We start from the raw sequence: 26,244 nt of genomic DNA, 5'->3' as shown, positions 1-26,244 counted from the left end.
TATGATTTATAAATGAAATGTAACACATCTCTACATAAAGGATACAGGACTAGAGACTTTATTTAGAGACTTGTGTGTCAAAATGTTGAATATAAAATACTTTACTTATTTGTGATGTTGACTTTTAGAAAGTCAATCAGATGTTAGGACTGTAGAAGAGAGCTGAGGAATCTTTCAGCACATGTATTCATCAGAATTGATCAATGTGATCAAAACTTATGATAAGAGGATCAAGCTATAAAACAGATGAGGTCACAGTTTTACAGGCCCATTAGGTGTATGACTTACAGATAAACTCCAGATCTGCATCCCGTCAGTGTAACCGATCATGAGGCAAAGAGGAGGGTCACTGGTGCCACTGTGCATCTCCATAAACTCTGGGTTCCTAGCAGTGTCTGTGCAAATGAAGAGTGAGACAGAATAACATTTCATTTATCATTATTATTGATGATGAACACAAAACAGATTAACATGAGGCTTTGTTACATTTTATGACTATGTTTCATATAATCTTTATTTATTATCACACCACTTTCCTATACTTAATTTAGTTTGTCCTGTCTAATTTAGTTTGTCCTGTTTAATCCTTGCATCAGTTCACAGTGAAAAAGTCTTTGAATACTTTCACATCTAATTGCAATTCTTTTTGCTTTTTACTTCAATCAGAAATTCTGGAAAATTTTCTCTTGAATCTCCAATTTCTGTTCTCACTTTGTACTTGTAGTAGTTCTTCCATACCTTCTTCCATTCTTTTTTAATTTTATTTTGTTCCTGTATTATTCTCTTATAAATAAACATTAAATATGTTGTTTTAAGACTACAGTGTACTGCAGCATCAGTAAGCCTAAACCTGAAACTACCAGCCATACTTGTATGTATTTCAAGTCAGCTCAGTGGCAAGAGCAAAACAGTGATAGAAACAATGATGAAATAGTAGTTTCACAGAACTCCAGACTGGAAAGAGATATACATAAAAATGTCCCAGCCCGGCCTAAACTACGGTAAAAATGGCAGAGCATGTTTTGCCATCCAGCAGAGTGAAGTTAACAGGTAACTTCAATGCCAACATATTTAAAAGCATACCAGATGTATCCAAAAGTATGAAACGTTACAACTATGCAAAATTTTAATTTCCTGACAGTCAAGTACCAGAATTCTGACTGAGAAATTAGCTTAAGGCTGTGTCCATATAGCGTTTTTTTCTGAGCGCAGCATCCTTTTTCAATTGCTCCCAATGAGGAAAGAGCATACGTGGCATCATGCAGCCGCCTAGAGAAAAAGCATTGCACCCAGCGTCTTTTTTTCAGAGCACTCAGAAAGCTGCCGGTGTCGTCACTGTCACTCCTTTTCAGGCAGCCAATCACATATTAGATTTTATGATATGTCAGACAGAAACTATCATGACAAAGACAGAAAAGCCCATTTGTGTGAGCAGATCAGCTGGACGCTGAATGTTGCTGGTGAGTGTTGTCACAGAAATTGTCAAGATATTGTTGTCACAGAAACAAAATCCACACGCAACATTTTTTTCTCTCACCGTCAAAGTGCTTCATCTCAGCACTCCCCAGCACCCTGCCAGCGCTTCTCCACCAGAGAAAAATGCTATAGGGACACAAGCCCTAACACACCATCCTAATTGGTGAGAATGGGACACTCTTTTTTGTTGTGGTCAAAATGTGTTCATTAGAGTAAAGAGATATTATTTTTTGTTATAGTTTAGCTTTTTTGAAAGAGGAGTTTTTAAATACTCACTCAAACTCATATTGACTTACCGTTGATGTCAGCTTTCTCAAATCGAACCCAAATGATTTTCTCTTTTTCATCAGTTGGCGGAGCCCCAGTATATGCCTAGAATTATTACAGCAAAAGTGGGCAATATATACGCAACAACACTACACAACATACCATGCAGTCTGTATCATCAGATGAACTAACAAGCAATTCAAAAATCTGTTTACCACATTTAGTCAAGCAAAGAAAAGCATTTTTAATAGTAGAATAAACCATCAGAATGATGACAGATTACAGGTAGAATAGCTGGTAGACAAATTGCAGCTAGGCAAAGTGTACATTATTTTTGGCTGGAAGATCAGGTATGCAGCAGTTCCCATAATTGTTTCAGATCAAACCTCCCACTGATTATTCATCATGCAATTTAAAGATGTTCTGGCAATATCAAGCAGGGACATTTTGAAAACACTTGTTGGCACAATGATTTTCTGGCAACTTAAAATTTGAAAGCTTTTAGGCATCTGACTGTTCAATCTCTGATGTCAAAGCATATCTACAAACATCAAGAATTATATACGGAAAAGATGTCAATCAAACAACAATTTTGGAATGTCACTACCAATTAAACTTCACGACGAGAAGGTAAAATGGATGTTGAAATATCCATTAATATATTTTATTTTTTGTTTTTTGTTTTCTGAGGTAGTTCTTTCACCATCACCTGCTCCTCCATTTCCTCAGTGCATTGCAATTTGGAACAACAGTGTCTCACACACACACACACACACACACACACACAAAGATTTTTAGTATGCATAGTGACTTCTTAAGTATGTTTAAGTTAGTCACTTTTCTAGCACTAGCACACAACTTACTCAATTAGTAATACTGTAATTAGAATCAGTACAGCACAGTGTGGAATTGGAAAACAACTTGTAACAGCTGTTAGTATGAGAGAATAAACAAGGAAGAGAGATAGGAAAGGGGAGTGTTACCTGAGGGACCACATCTTGTAGGAAGGTCACCACACTTTCCATGTAAGACTGCTCCCTGTGAAAAAAATAATCATGTCATCACTAATGATAATGCATTTATGGACAATTCTCAGTCAAACAGCCAATCACAATGTATATTTTCCCACTGCTGTGGATAGCCATGGTATGAAAATGTATTAAGAAGTACAGTATATTGTAATATCAATATTCTATATGTAAGGGACTTAAAAAAAGGATGCTAGGGAAACACTGACATTTAAAGGAGTGCATTTAAGGAGTGATTTTAAAGACGACACTGTATTATCCAAAATCCAAGTTGCTGAGGCAGGCTGTTTCATATTCTTGGTGCTAGGGGGACAGTGGCATACTGTATAAATCTCCAGTATATACAGATTTGGATTATAAGGATTTATGATGAAAAACAGATTGCTGTCCTTACGTAGCCGCTTGTGCTCGCACCAGAACTCCTCCAGCACAGCGACTCGGTCTGCGTGGAGAGTCTGATGCCATGTTGTCTCCCGTTTTTATCCTAAAAAGACACAAAAAGACATTTTAACATGAAAGCAGGATATAGGGATTAAAGCAAGAAAAGATTTGCGAGCCTGAAAAGTTGTCCAGGCAGGGTACAATGTATTGAATTAAGTATTATATGAATTTAAAACTGCTCTATGCCTGAAATCAGGCATGGTGCCTGAGAACTTTAACCCCTGAGGATACTAACAAGACTACTAATTCATTTACACTTGTACTAGTTGACAAACTGACACTGACAAAAAAAATGTTCTGTTTTTATGCAGAATGCAAACATACACAAAATATTGAGAATTTTGAGCAGTTACCATGTGGAGGACAGGCAGCAGTTACTTACATTAGGAATGTGCTATGTCAACATGTCATTTACATTTGGGATTATTTGTCTGAAAAATGGCAGAGACAAATGAAAAATCTAACTGAGTAAAAGGAAACGTCATTCAATTGATTGTTTTGACTGACCAACAGTCCTAAACCCAAACATATTCACTTCACAGTAATATAAAAATACAGAGAAGCCAGCCCTCACATTTGAGAGGCTGGAACCAAAGGCAGTTTGGCATTTTTTCTTGATAAATGACTTAAACAATTAATCAATTATCAAAACTTAAAGGGGGGCTTTTATGCTCATTTCCAGCTCTATATTTTTATTCTTCCACTAGAGTAGCTTTGCATGAATCACAGTTCAAAAAACTCCTTATTTATCTTATACTGGCCCTTTATGCAGCCCCTCAGTTCAGCTTCTGTCTCTAACAGGCAGTCTTAGCTCCTGTCTCTTTAAGGCCCCCTTCCTGATGAGTCCACTCTGTTCTGATGTCCAGCTTTCAGGAAGCTTGCCGAGGGACAGCCATATCAGAGTTGTGTTAAGTTGCCACCGATGCAAACCCAACCTTTCCTGCTTCATATTTAAAGCTTTGAAATGACTACACAACAGGAGACTTTTAGTGTGAAGAATTTACATGACATGAAACGTGTTCCTCACTGAATTAGCAGAGTTTCGTTACACAACAACATACTGAGATATTTGCAGCTCTTTGTTGAGTGGATCAGTTAGAAATAATGCAGGGAGGAATAGTACAAGCAGAAACAGCCACAGTGATGATGATGTTTGATGAAGAGCTACAGACGACCAGCACACCTCCAACAGGTAAACTACTTATTTTACTTTGCTGTGCTGTGTAATGGAAAAATACTCACAGCAAGCCAGCTCGACTTGAGTCGAGGGGATCACGGGGATTACTTCTACATATGTTTACCTCATTATTTGACACTTTGACCAAATTTAATATGAACATCTGACATTGTAACATGTATAAAGGCTGAAAATAAGGAAAAGCATAATACGTCCGCCTTTAAAAAATAAATTTTCTCTTGATCAACTAATCAATTAATCAACTACATGTTTCAATACTGTAATGATGTGGATATTAATCTAAACTAAAACACTGTTATTGCATTTAATGAGTTATAAAATTTAGGGCTGCAACTAACGACTATTTTCATTATTGAATAATCTGTTATTTTCTTGATTAATCAGTTTGTTGTTTGGTCTATAAAATGTCAGAAAATGGTGAAAAATGTCGATTGCTGTTTCCCAAAGCGCTAGGTGACATCCTCAAATCTCTTCTGTTTGTCCCGACCAACAGTCCACAACCCAAAGACATTCAGTTTACTGTCATAGAAGACTAAAGAAACCAGAAAATATTCACATTTGAGAAGCTGGAATCACAAATTTTTTAAAAATTACTCATTAAGATTAATCAATCATCAAAATAGTTGCTGACTAATTGTTGCAGCTTTCATATAATTCAACATATAGAGACAGACAAAATTAAGAGAATAAATGTTTTTGTCCACACTTATATACCATACTTGAGAGTAACAAACAAAAGTCAAGCCTCCAGACTACGTGTCTAACACAGTTGGAGAGAACTGTTAGCAGGAGTGAAGTCTTGTGGAGGTCTGGGGGTCGAAGCTTTTGGCTCCAGACTGGGTGCACTGTGACTGTGTGTTTCTCACTCTACAACCAGTCAGGCCACCTTTCCACCTGCCGTTAACATGCAATATGTATCTGGATAGATGATGACATGTGATCGAGCAGCTTTTACATTTACACCAGGTATTAATAAGCATTCTCATTATCTTGATTCTGCTCACAGAGTGATCTCAATATGCAAATTTGCTGGCAGAGTCAACAAACACAGTGGGTACCCAGGGATGCTGCTGTATGGGTTCCACATTTGCAGAGAAAGTACTCATCTGTAGCTTTCTGGATGGGTAGCTTGAGATAACAGAAAGAGGTGGAGGTAGGTAACCTTCCAACATGCAGGGTGGATTTTTTTTCCCTTGACAATGTGGCCAAAACAAACAGATGTCATTCACACCTTTATGAGATCTGATCATAATGCAAGCCTGGTCTGACAGCATTCAGAATGTGTTCTGTGTGTGTTTACACCTTGCATCAACATCTGTTCTTCTCTGACTCAGATATAGACCAGATCACATTTTAACACCAGGTTTAAATGGGGTCTCATCTTGTACTTCAGGAAAGCAGAAACAGTATACACTGTAGCTTTACTTTACTCCAAGTCAATATATTCTCCAAAATAGGATAGTATCACTGTCTAAGGAGTATTATAGAAAAAGTTACCAAAACATTAATACAAAATATACAGAGTATTGAAACATCTCAATATTTTATAGTAAGAGGAATGAATGGATGTAGATTATGGAAATATCAACCAAATCCAAACTCAAAGTCAGGGATACGCAGCCATGCCGCAGTCTACTGCTGCCACATGGCTGGCTGATTCTTACATGACTGATTATCATACCTCCAGACAGATGAAGTACAGTTAAAACATAATGCTTTAAAGAAACAGCAAATCATGAAACCTCTATGCCACATTTACATATGCTTATCACAACTTTAATAAGAAATTACCTGCCAAAATGAATAAGTGCCACTACATTAGGCACGCACTGACCACTCAGTAAACCCACATCCTATTACCATCTGTTTCAGAGGAGTTTAAGTGTTTTCCTAACAAGCAGGCTGCGTACATCGGGGCAGTGTATGTAAGGATGTTATTTTCTTATGCAACGATGTAAACAACAGGAGACTTTCGGCTGCATGCAGTCACTGGCGTCCCCGCGCTTAGATACATGAGCCTACAGTACAAACCACACAGGAAAGCCTCGGTCACATACCCTTAGCATTTATAACCAGCGGACCTTTACGTTTAATTCTTGTGACAACTGTCAGGTCAACACAATGTAGCTATTGGCTAAAGCTCAAGTTATATTGGTGGATGGAGACCCAGCAGCTAACTTAGCTAGCTAGCATTAGCTGATAAAAGTCCTCTGTAGCGATAAAACGACACAGTCGAAACCATGAAAGAGCGGTTGCAGTTGTCATGCTTCAGTAAGACATTATTTTTACATGACTACAGTTACAAACCGAGGTGTTGGCAGTCTTCGACAGCAGGTTATGGACTTGTGTGGTGGTCTGAAAAGCTCTCCACAAAAAACGTCAAAACACAAACAGACTAGACTTGCGGAACTGTGTTGTGTAACTGCAAGCCAATCAGAGCACCCACACGCTTTTGTTAAGCCAATCAGCTGACAGCAAAGGCGGAACTAATGAATGCGTCACCTATTGGAATCAAGACATTTGCACAAGACAAAATATACCCCGTTGTCTGCTAATGATGTCTTTACTGCTTTAATCTGTGTTAGGGAGGACAGAGAGACAGTTTTCTCCTGTTTAAAATCAAACTCAACAATCAATAATACCAAGGAGTATTACAGTAGTACAGGACCTGCTATTACCGCGTGTTCTCGCGAGGTTGCACTATTTATTGGTAAAACGGAATCCCTCAAACATAAAGTGGTGTTACTCAAAAAGTTCCATTTATTCTTTAATAACCTACTGAATGAAAGTTTGTTCATGTATAATTTAATTTTCTTTTGTCTCTTCGTATTCTAGCCTTGCCTGCCTTCCTTGGGTCTTTCTATTGTAACTGTCTTTTCTCATGTTGTGGTTTTACATATGTGGGCTTACTTGAGTTTAGCTATCATTATTATTATTACTACAATATCTATTTCACTGCAACAGGTATGAAACAAATGCAGACATTTTGGCGAGCATGTACTGTCTGAATTCAAGGCACAGCCAAGGTTTTTGCATTGATGCATGAATAGAATGCATTTAACTACTTCACAGTATTAATGGGCTTAGCTAGAAGACTTACAGTAGGAATGAAAGTAAGATGTCAAGATATGTGTTGAGACCAAAACATTTATAGTATGAGTAAGAGACATTGTGTGGATGTTTTAATCAGCATTTATTAGTCATAAAAAGTCCACTGGCCATGGCAAATTCCCCTTGATGTCGACAGAAGTCCTCATTGAACTCAGGGATCCGTTTCACTGTATTACCTGAGTGAAGCACAACAGAAGCATGCAGGTTTAGCTTAATTTGAAAAGCAAGCCTCTAATGTTAAGCACTGTATTTTGTACAAAAAATAAAAGCCATGTCATGTAATTCCTCAGAAAAAAGAGGAAGCCAATGCTGCAACAGCAACAGTAGAGTAACTCTGGGTCAGATGAGCCACGTATGCTGCAGAGTCTCCTCAGTCTCACAGACAGCACAGTTACAGTGAATTCTTGCTATAGGATCTATGTAGCTATGCATGTTTGTAGCCACAATAAAATCAAAATGTACATACCCCTGAAGTGAAAATATTCACGGCTCATATTCTCGCCCATTCTCTCCTCTTCTCTCTTAAAAACAAATGGAGGAAAAAAGCAGTCAGTGGTGAAAAAACATCAAAATCCAGATGAGCAAATGATGAAACTAGATCATAACATGAAAATAAACTATGCATGAATTTAAGAGTCGTCAAACTTCATGTTGTCTCCTGTACTCTACTGTTAACATGAGAGAGTTAGGATTTCACATTGCATCCGCTCCTCTGTGGAAGACATGTAGGAACAGAGTTTAGGAAGTTACACATATGGAAAAACTGTAATTGTAAACTTCAAATGACAGTGACAAATATCAAATTCAAATCTAATCATTCAATCAAATTTTATCTAATTCTGAAAATTCAAACTTCACATTGTCTCCAGTCCTCTGCTCTCTGTAGAAAAAAAAATGGAAGACAAGAAGAAACTGATTAAAAATGTTACAAAATAAGCAGTTGAAAGATTTATGAACACATGAATTCTGAACGTAAAAGTATGTAGAAAAAGTATAAAAACAGAGTTCAAAGTTCATGTTGCCTCTGACTCCTTCCTTCTCTCATTTTTCTGAAAAATAAGAAAAAAACAACAAAATAAGAGTAGTCAGACGATGGAGATCAATGTTCAAAGTTAAAAATGTTACAAAATAAGCAGTTGAAATATTTCTGAACACATGACTTCTGAAATTAAAACTATGTAGAAAAAGTATAAAAACAGAGTTCAAAGTTCACGTTGCCTCTCGGACTCCTGCCTCCTCTCATTTTTCTGAAAAAAAGGAAAAAAAACAAATAAACAGTAATCAGACGATATAGATCAGTGTTCAAACTTAAAAATGTTACAAAATAAGCAGTTGAAATATTTCTGAACACATGACTTCTGAAATTAAAACTACGTAGAAAAAGTATAAAAACGTTGTTCACGTTGCCTCTCGGACTCCTACCTCCTCTCATTTTTCTGAAAGAGAGAAAGAAAGAAAAAAAAATATTGTCGGAAGATGGAGATCAGTGTTCAAAGTTAAAAATGTTACAAAATGAGAAATCGAAAGATTTCTGAACACATGAATTCTGAAATTAAAAGTACGTAGAAAAGAAGAAACTGATTAAAAATGTTACAAAACAATTCTAAACAAATGAATTCTGAACATAAAAGTAGGTAGAAAAAGTATAAAAACAGAGTTCAAAGTTCATGTTGCCTCTCGGACTCCTACCTCCTCTCATTTTTCTGAAAAAGAGAAAGAAAGAAAAAGAAAAAAAATATTGTCAGAAGATGGAGATCAGTGTTCAAAGTTAAAAATGTTACAAAATAAGCAGTTGAAATATTTCTGAACACATGAATTCTGAACGTAAAAGAACGTAGAAAAAGTATTAAAACAGAGTTCAAAGTTCATGTTGCCTCTCGGACTCCTACCTCCTCTCATTTTTCTGAAAAAGAGAAAGAAAGAAAAAGGAAAACAATATTGTCAGAAGATGGAGATCAGTGTTCAAAGTTAAAAATGTTACAAAATAAGCAGTTGAAATATTTCTGAACACATGAATTCTGAACGTAAAAGAACGTAGAAAAGGTATAAAAACAGAGTTCAAAGTTCATGTTGCCTCTCGAACTCCTACCTCCTCTCATTTTTCTGAAAAAGAAAAAGAAAAAAACAACAAAGAAAGAGCAATCAGACGATGGAGATCAATGTTCAAAGTATGAAAAACCAGATGAACAGATGAGCAATATGTCATCAGATGAAATATGACCATATCATAAGTATACTGTATATGAATTTAAAATGAGTGTTCAAACTTCACACTGTCTCCAGTCCTCTGCTCTCTGTAGAAAACAAATGGAAGACGAGAAGAAACTGATTAAAAATGTTACAAAACAATTCTGAACACATGAATTCTGAACGTAAAAATAGGTAGAAAACGTATAAAAACAGAGTTCAAAGTTCATGTTGCCTCTCGGACTCCTACCTCCTCTCATTTTTCTGAAAAAAAAAGGAAAAAAAAAACAAAGAAACAGTAGTCAGACAATATAGATCAGTGTTCAAAGTTAAAAATGTTACAAAATAAGCAGTTGAAATATTTCTGAACACATGAATTCTGAACGTAAAAGAACGTAGAAAAAGTATAAAAACAGAGTTCAAAGTTCATGTTGCCTCTCGGACTCCTACCTCCTCTCATTTTTTCTGAAAAAGAAAAAGAGAAAAACAACAACAACAAAACAAAGAGTAGTCAGACGATGGAGATCAATGTTCAAAGTTAAAAATGTTACAAAATAAGCAGTTGAAATATTTCTGAACACATGAATTCTGAACGTAAAAGTAGGTAGAAAAAGTATAAAAACAGAGTTCAAAGTTCATGTTGCCTCTCGGACTCCTACCTCCTCTCATTTTTCTGAAAAAGAGAAAGAAAGAAAAAGGAAAACAATATTGTCAGAAGATGGAGATCCGTGTTCAAAGTTAAAAATGTTACAAAATAAGCAGTTGAAATATTTCTGAACACATGAATTCTGAACGTAAAAGAACGTAGAAAAAGTATAAAAACAGAGTTCAAAGTTCATGTTGCCTCTCGGACTCCTACCTCCTCTCATTTTTCTGAAAAAGAAAAAGAAAAAAACAACAAAGAAAGAGCAATCAGACGATGGAGATCAATGTTCAAAGTATGAAAAACCAGATGAACAGATGAGCAATATGTCATCAGATGAAATATGACCATATCATAAGTATACTGTATCTGAATTTAAAATGAGTGTTCAAACTTCACATTGTCTCCAGTCCTCTGCTCTCTGTAGAAAACAAATGGAAGACGAGAAGAAACTGATTAAAAATGTTACAAAACAATTCTGAACACATGAATTCTGAACGTAAAAATAGGTAGAAAACGTATAAAAACAGAGTTCAAAGTTCATGTTGCCTCTCGGACTCCTACCTCCTCTCATTTTTCTGAAAAAAAAAAAAAAAAAAATCAACAAAATAAGAGTAGTAAGATGATATAAATCAGTGTTCAAAGTTGAAAATGTTACAAAATAAGCAGTTGAAGTATTTCTGAACACATCAATTCTGAAATTAAAAGTACATAGAAAAGGTATAAAAACAGAGTTCAAAGTTCACGTTGCCTCTCGGACTCCTACCTCCTCTCATTTTTCTGAAAAAGAGAAAGAAAGAAAAAGAAAAAGAATATTGTCAGAAGATGGAGATCAGTGTTCAAAGTTAAAAATGTTACAAAATAAGCAGTTGAAATATTTCTGAACACATGAATTCTGAACGTAAAAGAACGTAGAAAAGGTATTAAAACAGAGTTCAAAGTTCATGTTGCCTCTCGAACTCCTACCTCCTCTCATTTTTCTGAAAAAGAAAAAGAAAAAAACAACAAAGAAAGAGCAATCAGACGATGGAGATCAATGTTCAAAGTATGAAAAACCAGATGAACAGATGAGCAATATGTCATCAGATGAAATATGACCATATCATAAGTATACTGTATCTGAATTTAAAATGAGTGTTCAAACTTCACATTGTCTCCAGTCCTCTCCTCTCTGTAGAAAACAAATGGAAGACAAGAAGAAACTGATTAAAAATGTTACAAAACAATTCTGAACACATGAATTCTGAACGTAAAAATAGGTGGAAAACGTATAAAAACAGAGTTCAAAGTTCATGTTGCCTCTCGGACTCCTACCTCCTCTCATTTTTCTGAAAAAAAAAAAAAAAAAATCAACAAAATAAGAGTAGTCAGATGATATAAATCAGTGTTCAAAGTTAAAAATGTTACAAAATGAGAAACCGAAAGATTTCTGAACACATGAATTCTGAACATAAAAGTACGTAGAAAAAGTATTAAAACAGAGTTCAAAGTTCACGTTGCCTCTCGGACTCCTACCTCCTCTCATTTTTCTGAAAAAAAAAGGAAAAAAAAAACAAATAAACAGTAGTCAGACAATATAGATCAGTGTTCAAAGTTAAAAATGTTACAAAATAAGCAGTTGAAATATTTCTGAACACATGAATTCTGAACGTAAAAGAACGTAGAAAAAGTATAAAAACAGAGTTCAAAGTTCATGTTGCCTCTCGGACTCCTACCTCCTCTCATTTTTTCTGAAAAAGAAAAAGAGAAAAACAACAACAACAAAACAAAGAGTAGTCAGACAATGGAGATCAATGTTCAAAGTTAAAAATGTTACAAAATAAGCAGTTGAAATATTTCTGAACACATGAATTCTGAACGTAAAAGTAGGTAGAAAAAGTATAAAAACAGAGTTCAAAGCTCATGTTGCCTCTCGGACTCCTACCTCCTCTCATTTTTCTGAAAAAGAAAAAGAAAAAAACAACAAAGAAAGAGTAGTCAGACGACATAGATCAGTATTCCAAGTTAAAAATGTTACAAAATGAGAAATCGAAAGATTTCTGAACACATCAATTCTGAAATTAAAAATAACGTTCAAAAGAATTCAAAGTTCATGTCGCCTCTCGGACTCCTACCTCCTCTCATTTTTCTGAAAAAAAAAGGAAAAAACAACAAATAAACAGTAGTCAGACGATATAGATCAGTGTTCAAAGTTAAAAATGTTACAAAATAAGCAGTTGAAATATTTCTGAACACATGAATTCTGAACGTAAAAGAACGTAGAAAAGGTATTAAAACAGAGTTCAAAGTTCATGTTGCCTCTCGGACTCCTACCTCCTCTCATTTTTCTGAAAAAGAAAAAGAAAAAAACAACAAAATAAGAGTAGTCAGATGATATAGATCAGTATTCAAAGTTAAAAATGTTACAAAATGAGAAACCGAAAGATTTCTGAACACATGAATTCTGAACATAAAAGTACGTAGAAAAAGTATTAAAACAGAGTTCAAAGTTCACGTTGCCTCTCGGACTCCTACCTCCTCTCATTTTTCTAAAAAAAAAAGGAAAAAAAAAACATAAACAGTAGTCAGACAATATAGATCAGTGTTCAAAGTTAAAAATGTTTCAAAATAAGCAGTTGAAATATTTCTGAACACATGAATTCTGAACGTAAAAGAACGTAGAAAAAGTATAAAAACAGAGTTCAAAGTTCATGTTGCCTCTCGGACTCCTACCTCCTCTCATTTTTTCTGAAAAAGAAAAAGAGAAAAACAACAACAACAAAACAAAGAGTAGTCAGACGATGGAGATCAATGTTCAAAGTTAAAAATGTTACAAAATAAGCAGTTGAAATATTTCTGAACACATGAATTCTGAACGTAAAAGTAGGTAGAAAAAGTATAAAAACAGAGTTCAAAGTTCATGTTGCCTCTCGGACTCCTACCTCCTCTCATTTTTCTGAAAAAGAAAAAGAAAAAAACAACAAAGAAAGAGTAGTCAGACGACATAGATCAGTATTCCAAGTTAAAAATGTTACAAAATGAGAAATCGAAAGATTTCTGAACACATCAATTCTGAAATTAAAAATAACGTTCAAAAGAATTCAAAGTTCATGTCGCCTCTCAGACTCCTACCTCCTCTCATTTTTCTGAAAAAAAAAGGAAAAAACAACAAATAAACAGTAGTCAGACGATATAGATCAGTGTTCAAAGTTAAAAATGTTACAAAATAAGCAGTTGAAATATTTCTGAACACATGAATTCTGAACGTAAAAGAACGTAGAAAAAGTATTAAAACAGAGTTCAAAGTTCATGTTGCCTCTCGGACTCCTACCTCCTCTCATTTTTCTGAAAAAGAAAAAGAAAAAAACAACAAAGAAAGAGCAATCAGACGATGGAGATCAATGTTCAAAGTATGAAAAACCAGATGAACAGATGAGCAATATGTCATCAGATGAAATATGACCATATCATAAGTATACTGTATCTGAATTTAAAATGAGTGTTCAAACTTCACACTGTCTCCAGTCCTCTGCTCTCTGTAGAAAAGAAATGGAAGACAAGAAGAAACTGATTAAAAATGTTACAAAACAATTCTGAACACATGAATTCTGAACGTAAAAGAACGTAGAAAAAGTATAAAAACAGAGTTCAAAGTTCATGTTGCCTCTCAGACTCCTACCTCCTCTCATTTTTCTGAAAAAAAAAGAAAAAAATCAACAAAATAAGAGTAGTCAGACGATATAAATCAGTGTTCAAAGTTAAAAATGTTACAAAATGAGAAATCGAAAGATTTCTGAACACATGAATTCTGAATATGACCATATCATAAGTATACTGTATCTGAATTTAAAATGAGTGTTCAAACTTCACATTGTCTCCAGTCCTCTCCTCTCTGTAGAAAACAAATGGAAGACAAGAAGAAACTGATTAAAAATGTTACAAAACAATTCTGAACACATGAATTCTGAACGTAAAAATAGGTAGAAAAAGTATAAAAACAGAGTTCAAAGTTCATGTTGCCTCTCGGACTCCTACCTCCTCTCATTTTTCTGAAAAAGAGAAAGAAAGAAAAAGGAAAACAATATTGTCAGAAGATGGAGATCAGTGTTCAAAGTTAAAAATGTTACAAAATAAGCAGTTGAAGTATTTCTGAACACATGAATTCTGAACGTAAAAGAACGTAGAAAAAGTATAAAAACAGAGTTCAAAGTTCATGTTGCCTCTCGGACTCCTACCTCCTCTCATTTTTCTGAAAAAAAAAGAAAAAAATCAACAAAATAAGAGTAGTCAGACGATATAAATCAGTGTTCAAAGTTAAAAATGTTACAAAATGAGAAACCGAAAGATTTCTGAACACATGAATTCTGAATATGACCATATCATAAGTATACTGTATCTGAATTTAAAATGAGTGTTCAAACTTCACATTGTCTCCAGTCCTCTCCTCTCTGTAGAAAACAAATGGAAGACAAGAAGAAACTGATTAAAAATGTTACAAAACAATTCTGAACACATGAATTCTGAACGTAAAAATAGGTAGAAAAAGTATAAAAACAGAGTTCAAAGTTCATGTTGCCTCTCGGACTCCTACCTCCTCTAATTTTTCTGAAAAATAAGAAAAAAACAACAAAATAAGAGTAGTCAGACAATGGAGATCAATGTTCAAAGTTAAAAATGTTACAAAATGAGAAATCGAAAGATTTCTGAACACATCAATTCTGAACATAAAAGTACGTAGAAAAGGTATAAAAACAGAGTTCAACGTTCACGTTGCCTCTCGGACTCCTACTTCCTCTCATTTTTCTGAAAAAGAGAAAGAAAGAAAAAGAAAAACAATATTGTCAGAAGATGGAGATCAGTGTTCAAAGTTAAAAATGTTACAAAATAAGCAGTTGAAATATTTCTGAACACATGAATTCTGAACATAAAAGTACGTAGAAAAAGTATTAAAACAGAGTTCAAAGTTCACGTTGCCTCTCAAACTCCTACCTCCTCTCATTTTTCTGAAAAAGAGAAAGAAAGAAAAAGAAAAACGATATTGTCAGAAGATGGAGATCAGTGTTCAAAGTTAAAAATGTTACAAAATAAGCAGTTGAAATATTTCTGAACACATAAATTCTGAGAATAAAAGAACGCAGAAAAAGTATAAAAATAGAGTTCAAAGTTCATGTTGCCTCTCAGATTCCTACCTCCTCTCATTTTTCTGAAAAAAAAAAGGAAAAAACAACAAATAAACAGTAGTCAGATGATATAGATCAGTGTTCAAAGTTAAAAATGTTACAAAATGAGAAACCGAAAGATTTCTGAACACATGAATTCTGAACATAAAAGTTCACGTTGCCTCTCGGACTCCTACCTCCTCTCATTTTTCTGAAAAAGAGAAAGAAAGAAAAAGAAAAAGAATATTGTCAGAAGATGGAGATCAGTGTTCAAAGTTAAAAATGTTACAAAATAAGCAGTTGAAATATTTCTGAACACATGAATTCTGAACGTAAAAGTAGGTAGAAAAAGTATAAAAACAGAATTCAAAGTTCATGTTGCCTCTCGGACTCCTACCTCCTCTCATTTTTCTGAAAAAGAAAAGAAAAAAACAACAAAATAAGAGTAGTCAGATGATATAAATCAGTGTTCAAAGTTAAAAATGTTACAAAATGAGAAATCGAAAGATTTCTGAACACATGAATTCTGAAATTAAAAATAACGTTCAAAAGAGTTCAAAGTTCATGTTGCCTCTCGGACTCCTACCTCTTCTCATTTTTCTGAAAAAGAGAAAGAAAGAAAAAGAAAAAGAATATTGTCAGAAGATGGAGATCAGTGTTCAAAGTTAAAAATGTTACAAAATAAGCAGTTGAAATATTTCTGAACACATGAATTCTGAACGTAAAAGTAGGTAGAAAAAGTATAAAAACAGAATTCAAAGTTCATGTTGCCTCTCAGACTCCTACCTCCTCTCATTTTTCTGAAAAAAAAGGAAAAACAACAAATAAACAGTAGTCAGACGATATAGATCAGTGTTCAAACTTAAAAATGTTACAAAATAAGCAGTTGAAATATTTCTGAACACATGCATTCTGAACGTAAAAGAACGTAGAAAAAGTATAAAAACAGAGTTCAAAGTTCATGTTGCCTCTCAGATTCCTACCTCCTCTCATTTTTCTGAAAAAGAAAAGAAAAAAACAACAAAATAAGAGTAGTCAGATGATATAAATCAGTGTTCAAAGTATGAAAAACCAGATGAACAGATGAGCAATATGTCATCAGATGAAATATGACCATATCATAAGTATACTGTATCTGAATTTAAAATGAGTGTTCAAACTTCACACTGTCTCCAGTCCTCTGCTCTCTGTAGAAAACAAATGGAAGACGAGAAGAAACTGATTAAAAATGTTACAAAACAATTCTGAACACATGAATTCTGAACGTAAAAGTAGGTAGAAAAAGTATAAAAACAGAGTTCAAAGTTCATGTTGCCTCTCGGACTCCTACCTCCTCTCATTTTTCTGAAAAAGAGAAAGAAAGAAAAAGGAAAACAATATTGTCAGAAGATGGAGATCAGTGTTCAAAGTTAAAAATGTTACAAAATAAGCAGTTGAAGTATTTCTGAACACATGAATTCTGTACGTAAAAGAACGTAGAAAAAGTATAAAAACAGAGTTCAAAGTTCACGTTGCCTCTCAAACTCCTACCTCCTCTCATTTTTTCTGAAAAAGAAAAAGAGAAAAACAACAACAACAAAACAAAGAGTAGTCAGACGATGGAGATCAATGTTCAAAGTTAAAAATGTTACAAAATAAGCAGTTGAAATATTTCTGAACACATGAATTCTGAACGTAAAAGTAGGTAGAAAAAGTATAAAAACAGAGTTCAAAGTTCATGTTGCCTCTCGGACTCCTACCTCCTCTCATTTTTCTGAAAAAGAAAAAGAAAAAAACAACAAAGAAAGAGTAGTCAGACGACATAGATCAGTATTCCAAGTTAAAAATGTTACAAAATGAGAAATCGAAAGATTTCTGAACACATCAATTCTGAAATTAAAAATAACGTTCAAAAGAATTCAAAGTTCATGTCGCCTCTCAGACTCCTACCTCCTCTCATTTTTCTGAAAAAAAAAGGAAAAAACAACAAATAAACAGTAGTCAGACGATATAGATCAGTGTTCAAAGTTAAAAATGTTACAAAATAAGCAGTTGAAATATTTCTGAACACATGAATTCTGAACGTAAAAGAACGTAGAAAAAGTATTAAAACAGAGTTCAAAGTTCATGTTGCCTCTCGGACTCCTACCTCCTCTCATTTTTCTGAAAAAGAAAAAGAAAAAAACAACAAAGAAAGAGCAATCAGACGATGGAGATCAATGTTCAAAGTATGAAAAACCAGATGAACAGATGAGCAATATGTCATCAGATGAAATATGACCATATCATAAGTATACTGTATCTGAATTTAAAATGAGTGTTCAAACTTCACACTGTCTCCAGTCCTCTGCTCTCTGTAGAAAAGAAATGGAAGACAAGAAGAAACTGATTAAAAATGTTACAAAACAATTCTGAACACATGAATTCTGAACGTAAAAGAACGTAGAAAAAGTATAAAAACAGAGTTCAAAGTTCATGTTGCCTCTCAGACTCCTACCTCCTCTCATTTTTCTGAAAAAAAAAGAAAAAAATCAACAAAATAAGAGTAGTCAGACGATATAAATCAGTGTTCAAAGTTAAAAATGTTACAAAATGAGAAACCGAAAGATTTCTGAACACATGAATTCTGAATATGACCATATCATAAGTATACTGTATCTGAATTTAAAATGAGTGTTCAAACTTCACATTGTCTCCAGTCCTCTCCTCTCTGTAGAAAACAAATGGAAGACAAGAAGAAACTGATTAAAAATGTTACAAAACAATTCTGAACACATGAATTCTGAACGTAAAAATAGGTAGAAAAAGTATAAAAACAGAGTTCAAAGTTCATGTTGCCTCTCGGACTCCTACCTCCTCTCATTTTTCTGAAAAAGAGAAAGAAAGAAAAAGGAAAACAATATTGTCAGAAGATGGAGATCAGTGTTCAAAGTTAAAAATGTTACAAAATAAGCAGTTGAAGTATTTCTGAACACATGAATTCTGAACGTAAAAGAACGTAGAAAAAGTATAAAAACAGAGTTCAAAGTTCATGTTGCCTCTCGGACTCCTACCTCCTCTCATTTTTCTGAAAAAAAAAGAAAAAAATCAACAAAATAAGAGTAGTCAGACGATATAAATCAGTGTTCAAAGTTAAAAATGTTACAAAATGAGAAACCGAAAGATTTCTGAACACATGAATTCTGAATATGACCATATCATAAGTATACTGTATCTGAATTTAAAATGAGTGTTCAAACTTCACATTGTCTCCAGTCCTCTCCTCTCTGTAGAAAACAAATGGAAGACAAGAAGAAACTGATTAAAAATGTTACAAAACAATTCTGAACACATGAATTCTGAACGTAAAAATAGGTAGAAAAAGTATAAAAACAGAGTTCAAAGTTCATGTTGCCTCTCGGACTCCTACCTCCTCTAATTTTTCTGAAAAATAAGAAAAAAACAACAAAATAAGAGTAGTCAGACAATGGAGATCAATGTTCAAAGTTAAAAATGTTACAAAATGAGAAATCGAAAGATTTCTGAACACATCAATTCTGAACATAAAAGTACGTAGAAAAGGTATAAAAACAGAGTTCAACGTTCACGTTGCCTCTCGGACTCCTACTTCCTCTCATTTTTCTGAAAAAGAGAAAGAAAGAAAAAGAAAAACAATATTGTCAGAAGATGGAGATCAGTGTTCAAAGTTAAAAATGTTACAAAATAAGCAGTTGAAATATTTCTGAACACATGAATTCTGAACATAAAAGTACGTAGAAAAAGTATTAAAACAGAGTTCAAAGTTCACGTTGCCTCTCAAACTCCTACCTCCTCTCATTTTTCTGAAAAAGAGAAAGAAAGAAAAAGAAAAACGATATTGTCAGAAGATGGAGATCAGTGTTCAAAGTTAAAAATGTTACAAAATAAGCAGTTGAAATATTTCTGAACACATAAATTCTGAGAATAAAAGAACGCAGAAAAAGTATAAAAATAGAGTTCAAAGTTCATGTTGCCTCTCAGATTCCTACCTCCTCTCATTTTTCTGAAAAAAAAAAGGAAAAAACAACAAATAAACAGTAGTCAGATGATATAGATCAGTGTTCAAAGTTAAAAATGTTACAAAATGAGAAACCGAAAGATTTCTGAACACATGAATTCTGAACATAAAAGTTCACGTTGCCTCTCGGACTCCTACCTCCTCTCATTTTTCTGAAAAAGAGAAAGAAAGAAAAAGAAAAAGAATATTGTCAGAAGATGGAGATCAGTGTTCAAAGTTAAAAATGTTACAAAATAAGCAGTTGAAATATTTCTGAACACATGAATTCTGAACGTAAAAGTAGGTAGAAAAAGTATAAAAACAGAATTCAAAGTTCATGTTGCCTCTCGGACTCCTACCTCCTCTCATTTTTCTGAAAAAGAAAAGAAAAAAACAACAAAATAAGAGTAGTCAGATGATATAAATCAGTGTTCAAAGTTAAAAATGTTACAAAATGAGAAATCGAAAGATTTCTGAACACATGAATTCTGAAATTAAAAATAACGTTCAAAAGAGTTCAAAGTTCATGTTGCCTCTCGGACTCCTACCTCTTCTCATTTTTCTGAAAAAGAGAAAGAAAGAAAAAGAAAAAGAATATTGTCAGAAGATGGAGATCAGTGTTCAAAGTTAAAAATGTTACAAAATAAGCAGTTGAAATATTTCTGAACACATGAATTCTGAACGTAAAAGTAGGTAGAAAAAGTATAAAAACAGAATTCAAAGTTCATGTTGCCTCTCAGACTCCTACCTCCTCTCATTTTTCTGAAAAAAAAGGAAAAACAACAAATAAACAGTAGTCAGACGATATAGATCAGTGTTCAAACTTAAAAATGTTACAAAATAAGCAGTTGAAATATTTCTGAACACATGCATTCTGAACGTAAAAGAACGTAGAAAAAGTATAAAAACAGAGTTCAAAGTTCATGTTGCCTCTCAGATTCCTACCTCCTCTCATTTTTCTGAAAAAGAAAAGAAAAAAACAACAAAATAAGAGTAGTCAGATGATATAAATCAGTGTTCAAAGTATGAAAAACCAGATGAACAGATGAGCAATATGTCATCAGATGAAATATGACCATATCATAAGTATACTGTATCTGAATTTAAAATGAGTGTTCAAACTTCACACTGTCTCCAGTCCTCTGCTCTCTGTAGAAAACAAATGGAAGACGAGAAGAAACTGATTAAAAATGTTACAAAACAATTCTGAACACATGAATTCTGAACGTAAAAGTAGGTAGAAAAAGTATAAAAACAGAGTTCAAAGTTCATGTTGCCTCTCGGACTCCTACCTCCTCTCATTTTTCTGAAAAAGAGAAAGAAAGAAAAAGGAAAACAATATTGTCAGAAGATGGAGATCAGTGTTCAAAGTTAAAAATGTTACAAAATAAGCAGTTGAAGTATTTCTGAACACATGAATTCTGTACGTAAAAGAACGTAGAAAAAGTATAAAAACAGAGTTCAAAGTTCACGTTGCCTCTCAAACTCCTACCTCCTCTCATTTTTTCTGAAAAAGAAAAAGAGAAAAACAACAACAACAAAACAAAGAGTAGTCAGACGATGGAGATCAATGTTCAAAGTTAAAAATGTTACAAAATAAGCAGTTGAAATATTTCTGAACACATGAATTCTGAACGTAAAAGTAGGTAGAAAAAGTATAAAAACAGAGTTCAAAGTTCATGTTGCCTCTCGGACTCCTACCTCCTCTCATTTTTCTGAAAAAGAAAAAGAAAAAAACAACAAAGAAAGAGTAGTCAGACGACATAGATCAGTATTCCAAGTTAAAAATGTTACAAAATGAGAAATCGAAAGATTTCTGAACACATCAATTCTGAAATTAAAAATAACGTTCAAAAGAATTCAAAGTTCATGTCGCCTCTCAGACTCCTACCTCCTCTCATTTTTCTGAAAAAAAAAGGAAAAAACAACAAATAAACAGTAGTCAGACGATATAGATCAGTGTTCAAAGTTAAAAATGTTACAAAATAAGCAGTTGAAATATTTCTGAACACATGAATTCTGAACGTAAAAGAACGTAGAAAAAGTATTAAAACAGAGTTCAAAGTTCATGTTGCCTCTCGGACTCCTACCTCCTCTCATTTTTCTGAAAAAGAAAAAGAAAAAAACAACAAAGAAAGAGCAATCAGACGATGGAGATCAATGTTCAAAGTATGAAAAACCAGATGAACAGATGAGCAATATGTCATCAGATGAAATATGACCATATCATAAGTATACTGTATCTGAATTTAAAATGAGTGTTCAAACTTCACACTGTCTCCAGTCCTCTGCTCTCTGTAGAAAAGAAATGGAAGACAAGAAGAAACTGATTAAAAATGTTACAAAACAATTCTGAACACATGAATTCTGAACGTAAAAGAACGTAGAAAAAGTATAAAAACAGAGTTCAAAGTTCATGTTGCCTCTCAGACTCCTACCTCCTCTCATTTTTCTGAAAAAAAAAGAAAAAAATCAACAAAATAAGAGTAGTCAGACGATATAAATCAGTGTTCAAAGTTAAAAATGTTACAAAATGAGAAACCGAAAGATTTCTGAACACATGAATTCTGAATATGACCATATCATAAGTATACTGTATCTGAATTTAAAATGAGTGTTCAAACTTCACATTGTCTCCAGTCCTCTCCTCTCTGTAGAAAACAAATGGAAGACAAGAAGAAACTGATTAAAAATGTTACAAAACAATTCTGAACACATGAATTCTGAACGTAAAAATAGGTAGAAAAAGTATAAAAACAGAGTTCAAAGTTCATGTTGCCTCTCGGACTCCTACCTCCTCTCATTTTTCTGAAAAAGAGAAAGAAAGAAAAAGGAAAACAATATTGTCAGAAGATGGAGATCAGTGTTCAAAGTTAAAAATGTTACAAAATAAGCAGTTGAAGTATTTCTGAACACATGAATTCTGAACGTAAAAGAACGTAGAAAAAGTATAAAAACAGAGTTCAAAGTTCATGTTGCCTCTCGGACTCCTACCTCCTCTCATTTTTCTGAAAAAAAAAGAAAAAAATCAACAAAATAAGAGTAGTCAGACGATATAAATCAGTGTTCAAAGTTAAAAATGTTACAAAATGAGAAACCGAAAGATTTCTGAACACATGAATTCTGAATATGACCATATCATAAGTATACTGTATCTGAATTTAAAATGAGTGTTCAAACTTCACATTGTCTCCAGTCCTCTCCTCTCTGTAGAAAACAAATGGAAGACAAGAAGAAACTGATTAAAAATGTTACAAAACAATTCTGAACACATGAATTCTGAACGTAAAAATAGGTAGAAAAAGTATAAAAACAGAGTTCAAAGTTCATGTTGCCTCTCGGACTCCTACCTCCTCTAATTTTTCTGAAAAATAAGAAAAAAACAACAAAATAAGAGTAGTCAGACAATGGAGATCAATGTTCAAAGTTAAAAATGTTACAAAATGAGAAATCGAAAGATTTCTGAACACATCAATTCTGAACATAAAAGTACGTAGAAAAGGTATAAAAACAGAGTTCAACGTTCACGTTGCCTCTCGGACTCCTACTTCCTCTCATTTTTCTGAAAAAGAGAAAGAAAGAAAAAGAAAAACAATATTGTCAGAAGATGGAGATCAGTGTTCAAAGTTAAAAATGTTACAAAATAAGCAGTTGAAATATTTCTGAACACATGAATTCTGAACATAAAAGTACGTAGAAAAAGTATTAAAACAGAGTTCAAAGTTCACGTTGCCTCTCAAACTCCTACCTCCTCTCATTTTTCTGAAAAAGAGAAAGAAAGAAAAAGAAAAACGATATTGTCAGAAGATGGAGATCAGTGTTCAAAGTTAAAAATGTTACAAAATAAGCAGTTGAAATATTTCTGAACACATAAATTCTGAGAATAAAAGAACGCAGAAAAAGTATAAAAATAGAGTTCAAAGTTCATGTTGCCTCTCAGATTCCTACCTCCTCTCATTTTTCTGAAAAAAAAAAGGAAAAAAACAACAAATAAACAGTAGTCAGATGATATAGATCAGTGTTCAAAGTTAAAAATGTTACAAAATGAGAAACCGAAAGATTTCTGAACACATGAATTCTGAACATAAAAGTTCACGTTGCCTCTCGGACTCCTACCTCCTCTCATTTTTCTGAAAAAGAGAAAGAAAGAAAAAGAAAAAGAATATTGTCAGAAGATGGAGATCAGTGTTCAAAGTTAAAAATGTTACAAAATAAGCAGTTGAAATATTTCTGAACACATGAATTCTGAACGTAAAAGTAGGTAGAAAAAGTATAAAAACAGAATTCAAAGTTCATGTTGCCTCTCGGACTCCTACCTCCTCTCATTTTTCTGAAAAAGAAAAGAAAAAAACAACAAAATAAGAGTAGTCAGATGATATAAATCAGTGTTCAAAGTTAAAAATGTTACAAAATGAGAAATCGAAAGATTTCTGAACACATGAATTCTGAAATTAAAAATAACGTTCAAAAGAGTTCAAAGTTCATGTTGCCTCTCGGACTCCTACCTCTTCTCATTTTTTCTGAAAAAGAGAAAGAAAGAAAAAGAAAAAGAATATTGTCAGAAGATGGAGATCAGTGTTCAAAGTTAAAAATGTTACAAAATAAGCAGTTGAAATATTTCTGAACACATGAATTCTGAACGTAAAAGTAGGTAGAAAAAGTATAAAAACAGAATTCAAAGTTCATGTTGCCTCTCAGACTCCTACCTCCTCTCATTTTTCTGAAAAAAAAGGAAAAACAACAAATAAACAGTAGTCAGACGATATAGATCAGTGTTCAAACTTAAAAATGTTACAAAATAAGCAGTTGAAATATTTCTGAACACATGCATTCTGAACGTAAAAGAACGTAGAAAAAGTATAAAAACAGAGTTCAAAGTTCATGTTGCCTCTCAGATTCCTACCTCCTCTCATTTTTCTGAAAAAGAAAAGAAAAAAACAACAAAATAAGAGTAGTCAGATGATATAAATCAGTGTTCAAAGTATGAAAAACCAGATGAACAGATGAGCAATATGTCATCAGATGAAATATGACCATATCATAAGTATACTGTATCTGAATTTAAAATGAGTGTTCAAACTTCACACTGTCTCCAGTCCTCTGCTCTCTGTAGAAAACAAATGGAAGACGAGAAGAAACTGATTAAAAATGTTACAAAACAATTCTGAACACATGAATTCTGAACGTAAAAGTAGGTAGAAAAAGTATAAAAACAGAGTTCAAAGTTCATGTTGCCTCTCGGACTCCTACCTCCTCTCATTTTTCTGAAAAAGAGAAAGAAAGAAAAAGGAAAACAATATTGTCAGAAGATGGAGATCAGTGTTCAAAGTTAAAAATGTTACAAAATAAGCAGTTGAAGTATTTCTGAACACATGAATTCTGTACGTAAAAGAACGTAGAAAAAGTATAAAAACAGAGTTCAAAGTTCATGTTGCCTCTCGGACTCCTACCTCCTCTCATTTTTCTGAAAAAGAAAAAGAAAAAAACAACAAAGAAAGAGCAATCAGACGATATAAATCAGTGTTCAAAGTTAAAAATGTTACAAAATGAGAAACCGAAAGATTTCTGAACACATGAATTCTGAATATGACCATATCATAAGTATACTGTATCTGAATTTAAAATGAGTGTTCAAACTTCACATTGTCTCCAGTCCTCTCCTCTCTGTAGAAAACAAATGGAAGACAAGAAGAAACTGATTAAAAATGTTACAAAACAATTCTGAACACATGAATTCTGAACGTAAAAATAGGTAGAAAAAGTATAAAAACAGAGTTCAAAGTTCATGTTGCCTCTCGGACTCCTACCTCCTCTCATTTTTCTGAAAAAGAGAAAGAAAGAAAAAGGAAAACAATATTGTCAGAAGATGGAGATCAGTGTTCAAACTTAAAAATGTTACAAAATAAGCAGTTGAAGTATTTCTGAACACATGCATTCTGAACGTAAAAGAACGTAGAAAAAGTATAAAAACAGAGTTCAAAGTTCATGTTGCCTCTCGGACTCCTACCTCCTCTCATTTTTCTGAAAAAAAAAGAAAAAAATCAACAAAATAAGAGTAGTCAGACGATATAAATCAGTGTTCAAAGTTAAAAATGTTACAAAATGAGAAACCGAAAGATTTCTGAACACATGAATTCTGAATATGACCATATCATAAGTATACTGTATCTGAATTTAAAATGAGTGTTCAAACTTCACATTGTCTCCAGTCCTCTCCTCTCTGTAGAAAACAAATGGAAGACAAGAAGAAACTGATTAAAAATGTTACAAAACAATTCTGAACACATGAATTCTGAACGTAAAAATAGGTAGAAAAAGTATAAAAACAGAGTTCAAAGTTCATGTTGCCTCTCGGACTCCTACCTCCTCTCATTTTTCTGAAAAATAAGAAAAAAACAACAAAATAAGAGTAGTCAGACAATGGAGATCAATGTTCAAAGTTAAAAATGTTACAAAATGAGAAATCGAAAGATTTCTGAACACATCAATTCTGAACATAAAAGTACGTAGAAAAGGTATAAAAACAGAGTTCAACGTTCACGTTGCCTCTCGGACTCCTACTTCCTCTCATTTTTCTGAAAAAGAGAAAGAAAGAAAAAGAAAAACGATATTGTCAGAAGATGGAGATCAGTGTTCAAAGTTAAAAATGTTACAAAATAAGCAGTTGAAATATTTCTGAACACATGAATTCTGAACATAAAAGTACGTAGAAAAAGTATTAAAACAGAGTTCAAAGTTCATGTTGCCTCTCAAACTCCTAC

At 33.4% G+C, this 26,244-nt stretch overlaps 1 protein-coding gene and 7 long non-coding RNA genes across 18 annotated transcripts in view; all 8 read right to left on the bottom strand.

Moving 5' to 3' along the window:
• bcas3 (BCAS3 microtubule associated cell migration factor) overlaps positions 1 to 6,824 on the bottom strand; it is a 361,503-nt gene extending 354,679 nt beyond the window's left edge. For all 5 annotated transcript variants that reach the window (XM_042413571.1, XM_042413572.1, XM_042413575.1 and 2 more), the window contains exons 1-5: positions 6,718 to 6,824; positions 3,166 to 3,255; positions 2,727 to 2,781; positions 1,773 to 1,848; positions 289 to 395 (exon numbers count right to left, since the gene is read on the bottom strand). In XM_042413571.1, the coding sequence (XP_042269505.1) occupies positions 289 to 395; positions 1,773 to 1,848; positions 2,727 to 2,781; positions 3,166 to 3,236 (309 nt within the window). In that variant the 5' untranslated portion in view covers positions 3,237 to 3,255; positions 6,718 to 6,824. The remainder of the gene's footprint in view (positions 1 to 288; positions 396 to 1,772; positions 1,849 to 2,726; positions 2,782 to 3,165; positions 3,256 to 6,717) is intronic.
• Positions 6,825 to 7,584: 760 nt separating this feature from the next.
• LOC121898482 lies at positions 7,585 to 8,468 on the bottom strand. The gene is made up of 2 exons (XR_006096473.1): positions 7,988 to 8,468; positions 7,585 to 7,697 (listed from the first exon to the last, which is right to left on the bottom strand). It is a non-coding gene; the product is annotated as an uncharacterized LOC121898482 (long non-coding RNA).
• Positions 8,469 to 9,410: 942 nt separating this feature from the next.
• On the bottom strand, positions 9,411 to 11,685 carry LOC121899070. The gene is made up of 5 exons (XR_006096602.1): positions 11,318 to 11,685; positions 11,118 to 11,131; positions 10,568 to 10,929; positions 10,368 to 10,381; positions 9,411 to 9,972 (listed from the first exon to the last, which is right to left on the bottom strand). It is a non-coding gene; the product is annotated as an uncharacterized LOC121899070 (long non-coding RNA).
• Positions 11,686 to 11,866: 181 nt separating this feature from the next.
• LOC121899079 lies at positions 11,867 to 12,528 on the bottom strand. Its single transcript, XR_006096619.1, has 3 exons — positions 12,276 to 12,528; positions 12,067 to 12,081; positions 11,867 to 11,880 (listed from the first exon to the last, which is right to left on the bottom strand). It is a non-coding gene; the product is annotated as an uncharacterized LOC121899079 (long non-coding RNA).
• A 744-nt stretch (positions 12,529 to 13,272) lies between these two features.
• LOC121899075 lies at positions 13,273 to 14,037 on the bottom strand. Of its 2 annotated transcripts, XR_006096615.1 has the most exons (4): positions 14,010 to 14,037; positions 13,662 to 13,866; positions 13,463 to 13,476; positions 13,273 to 13,286 (listed from the first exon to the last, which is right to left on the bottom strand). It is a non-coding gene; the product is annotated as an uncharacterized LOC121899075 (long non-coding RNA). The 2 variants fall into 2 exon arrangements; XR_006096614.1 differs by lacking the exon at positions 14,010 to 14,037 and having other exon boundaries at positions 13,662 to 13,930.
• Positions 14,038 to 16,275: 2,238 nt separating this feature from the next.
• On the bottom strand, positions 16,276 to 17,993 carry LOC121899072. 3 transcript variants are annotated; one of them, XR_006096607.1, is made up of 4 exons: positions 17,966 to 17,993; positions 17,618 to 17,822; positions 17,419 to 17,432; positions 16,276 to 16,676 (listed from the first exon to the last, which is right to left on the bottom strand). It is a non-coding gene; the product is annotated as an uncharacterized LOC121899072 (long non-coding RNA). The 3 variants fall into 3 exon arrangements; XR_006096606.1 differs by lacking the exon at positions 17,966 to 17,993 and having other exon boundaries at positions 17,618 to 17,934; XR_006096608.1 differs by lacking the exons at positions 17,419 to 17,432; positions 17,966 to 17,993 and having other exon boundaries at positions 17,618 to 17,934.
• A 2,238-nt stretch (positions 17,994 to 20,231) lies between these two features.
• Positions 20,232 to 21,949, bottom strand: LOC121899071. Of its 3 annotated transcripts, XR_006096604.1 has the most exons (4): positions 21,922 to 21,949; positions 21,574 to 21,778; positions 21,375 to 21,388; positions 20,232 to 20,632 (listed from the first exon to the last, which is right to left on the bottom strand). It is a non-coding gene; the product is annotated as an uncharacterized LOC121899071 (long non-coding RNA). The 3 variants fall into 3 exon arrangements; XR_006096603.1 differs by lacking the exon at positions 21,922 to 21,949 and having other exon boundaries at positions 21,574 to 21,890; XR_006096605.1 differs by lacking the exons at positions 21,375 to 21,388; positions 21,922 to 21,949 and having other exon boundaries at positions 21,574 to 21,890.
• Positions 21,950 to 24,189: 2,240 nt separating this feature from the next.
• Positions 24,190 to 24,956, bottom strand: LOC121899074. 2 transcript variants are annotated; one of them, XR_006096612.1, is made up of 3 exons: positions 24,934 to 24,948; positions 24,734 to 24,747; positions 24,190 to 24,590 (listed from the first exon to the last, which is right to left on the bottom strand). It is a non-coding gene; the product is annotated as an uncharacterized LOC121899074 (long non-coding RNA). The 2 variants fall into 2 exon arrangements; XR_006096613.1 differs by lacking the exon at positions 24,734 to 24,747 and having other exon boundaries at positions 24,934 to 24,956.
• Positions 24,957 to 26,244: the final 1,288 nt, after the last annotated feature.

Source organism: Thunnus maccoyii, chromosome 6 (genome assembly GCF_910596095.1).
Source record: "Thunnus maccoyii chromosome 6, fThuMac1.1, whole genome shotgun sequence".
Classification (NCBI taxonomy): domain Eukaryota; kingdom Metazoa; phylum Chordata; class Actinopteri; order Scombriformes; family Scombridae; genus Thunnus; species Thunnus maccoyii.
Note: the sequence above shows the minus strand (reverse complement) of the source record. Positions and strands in the feature narration are given on the sequence as shown.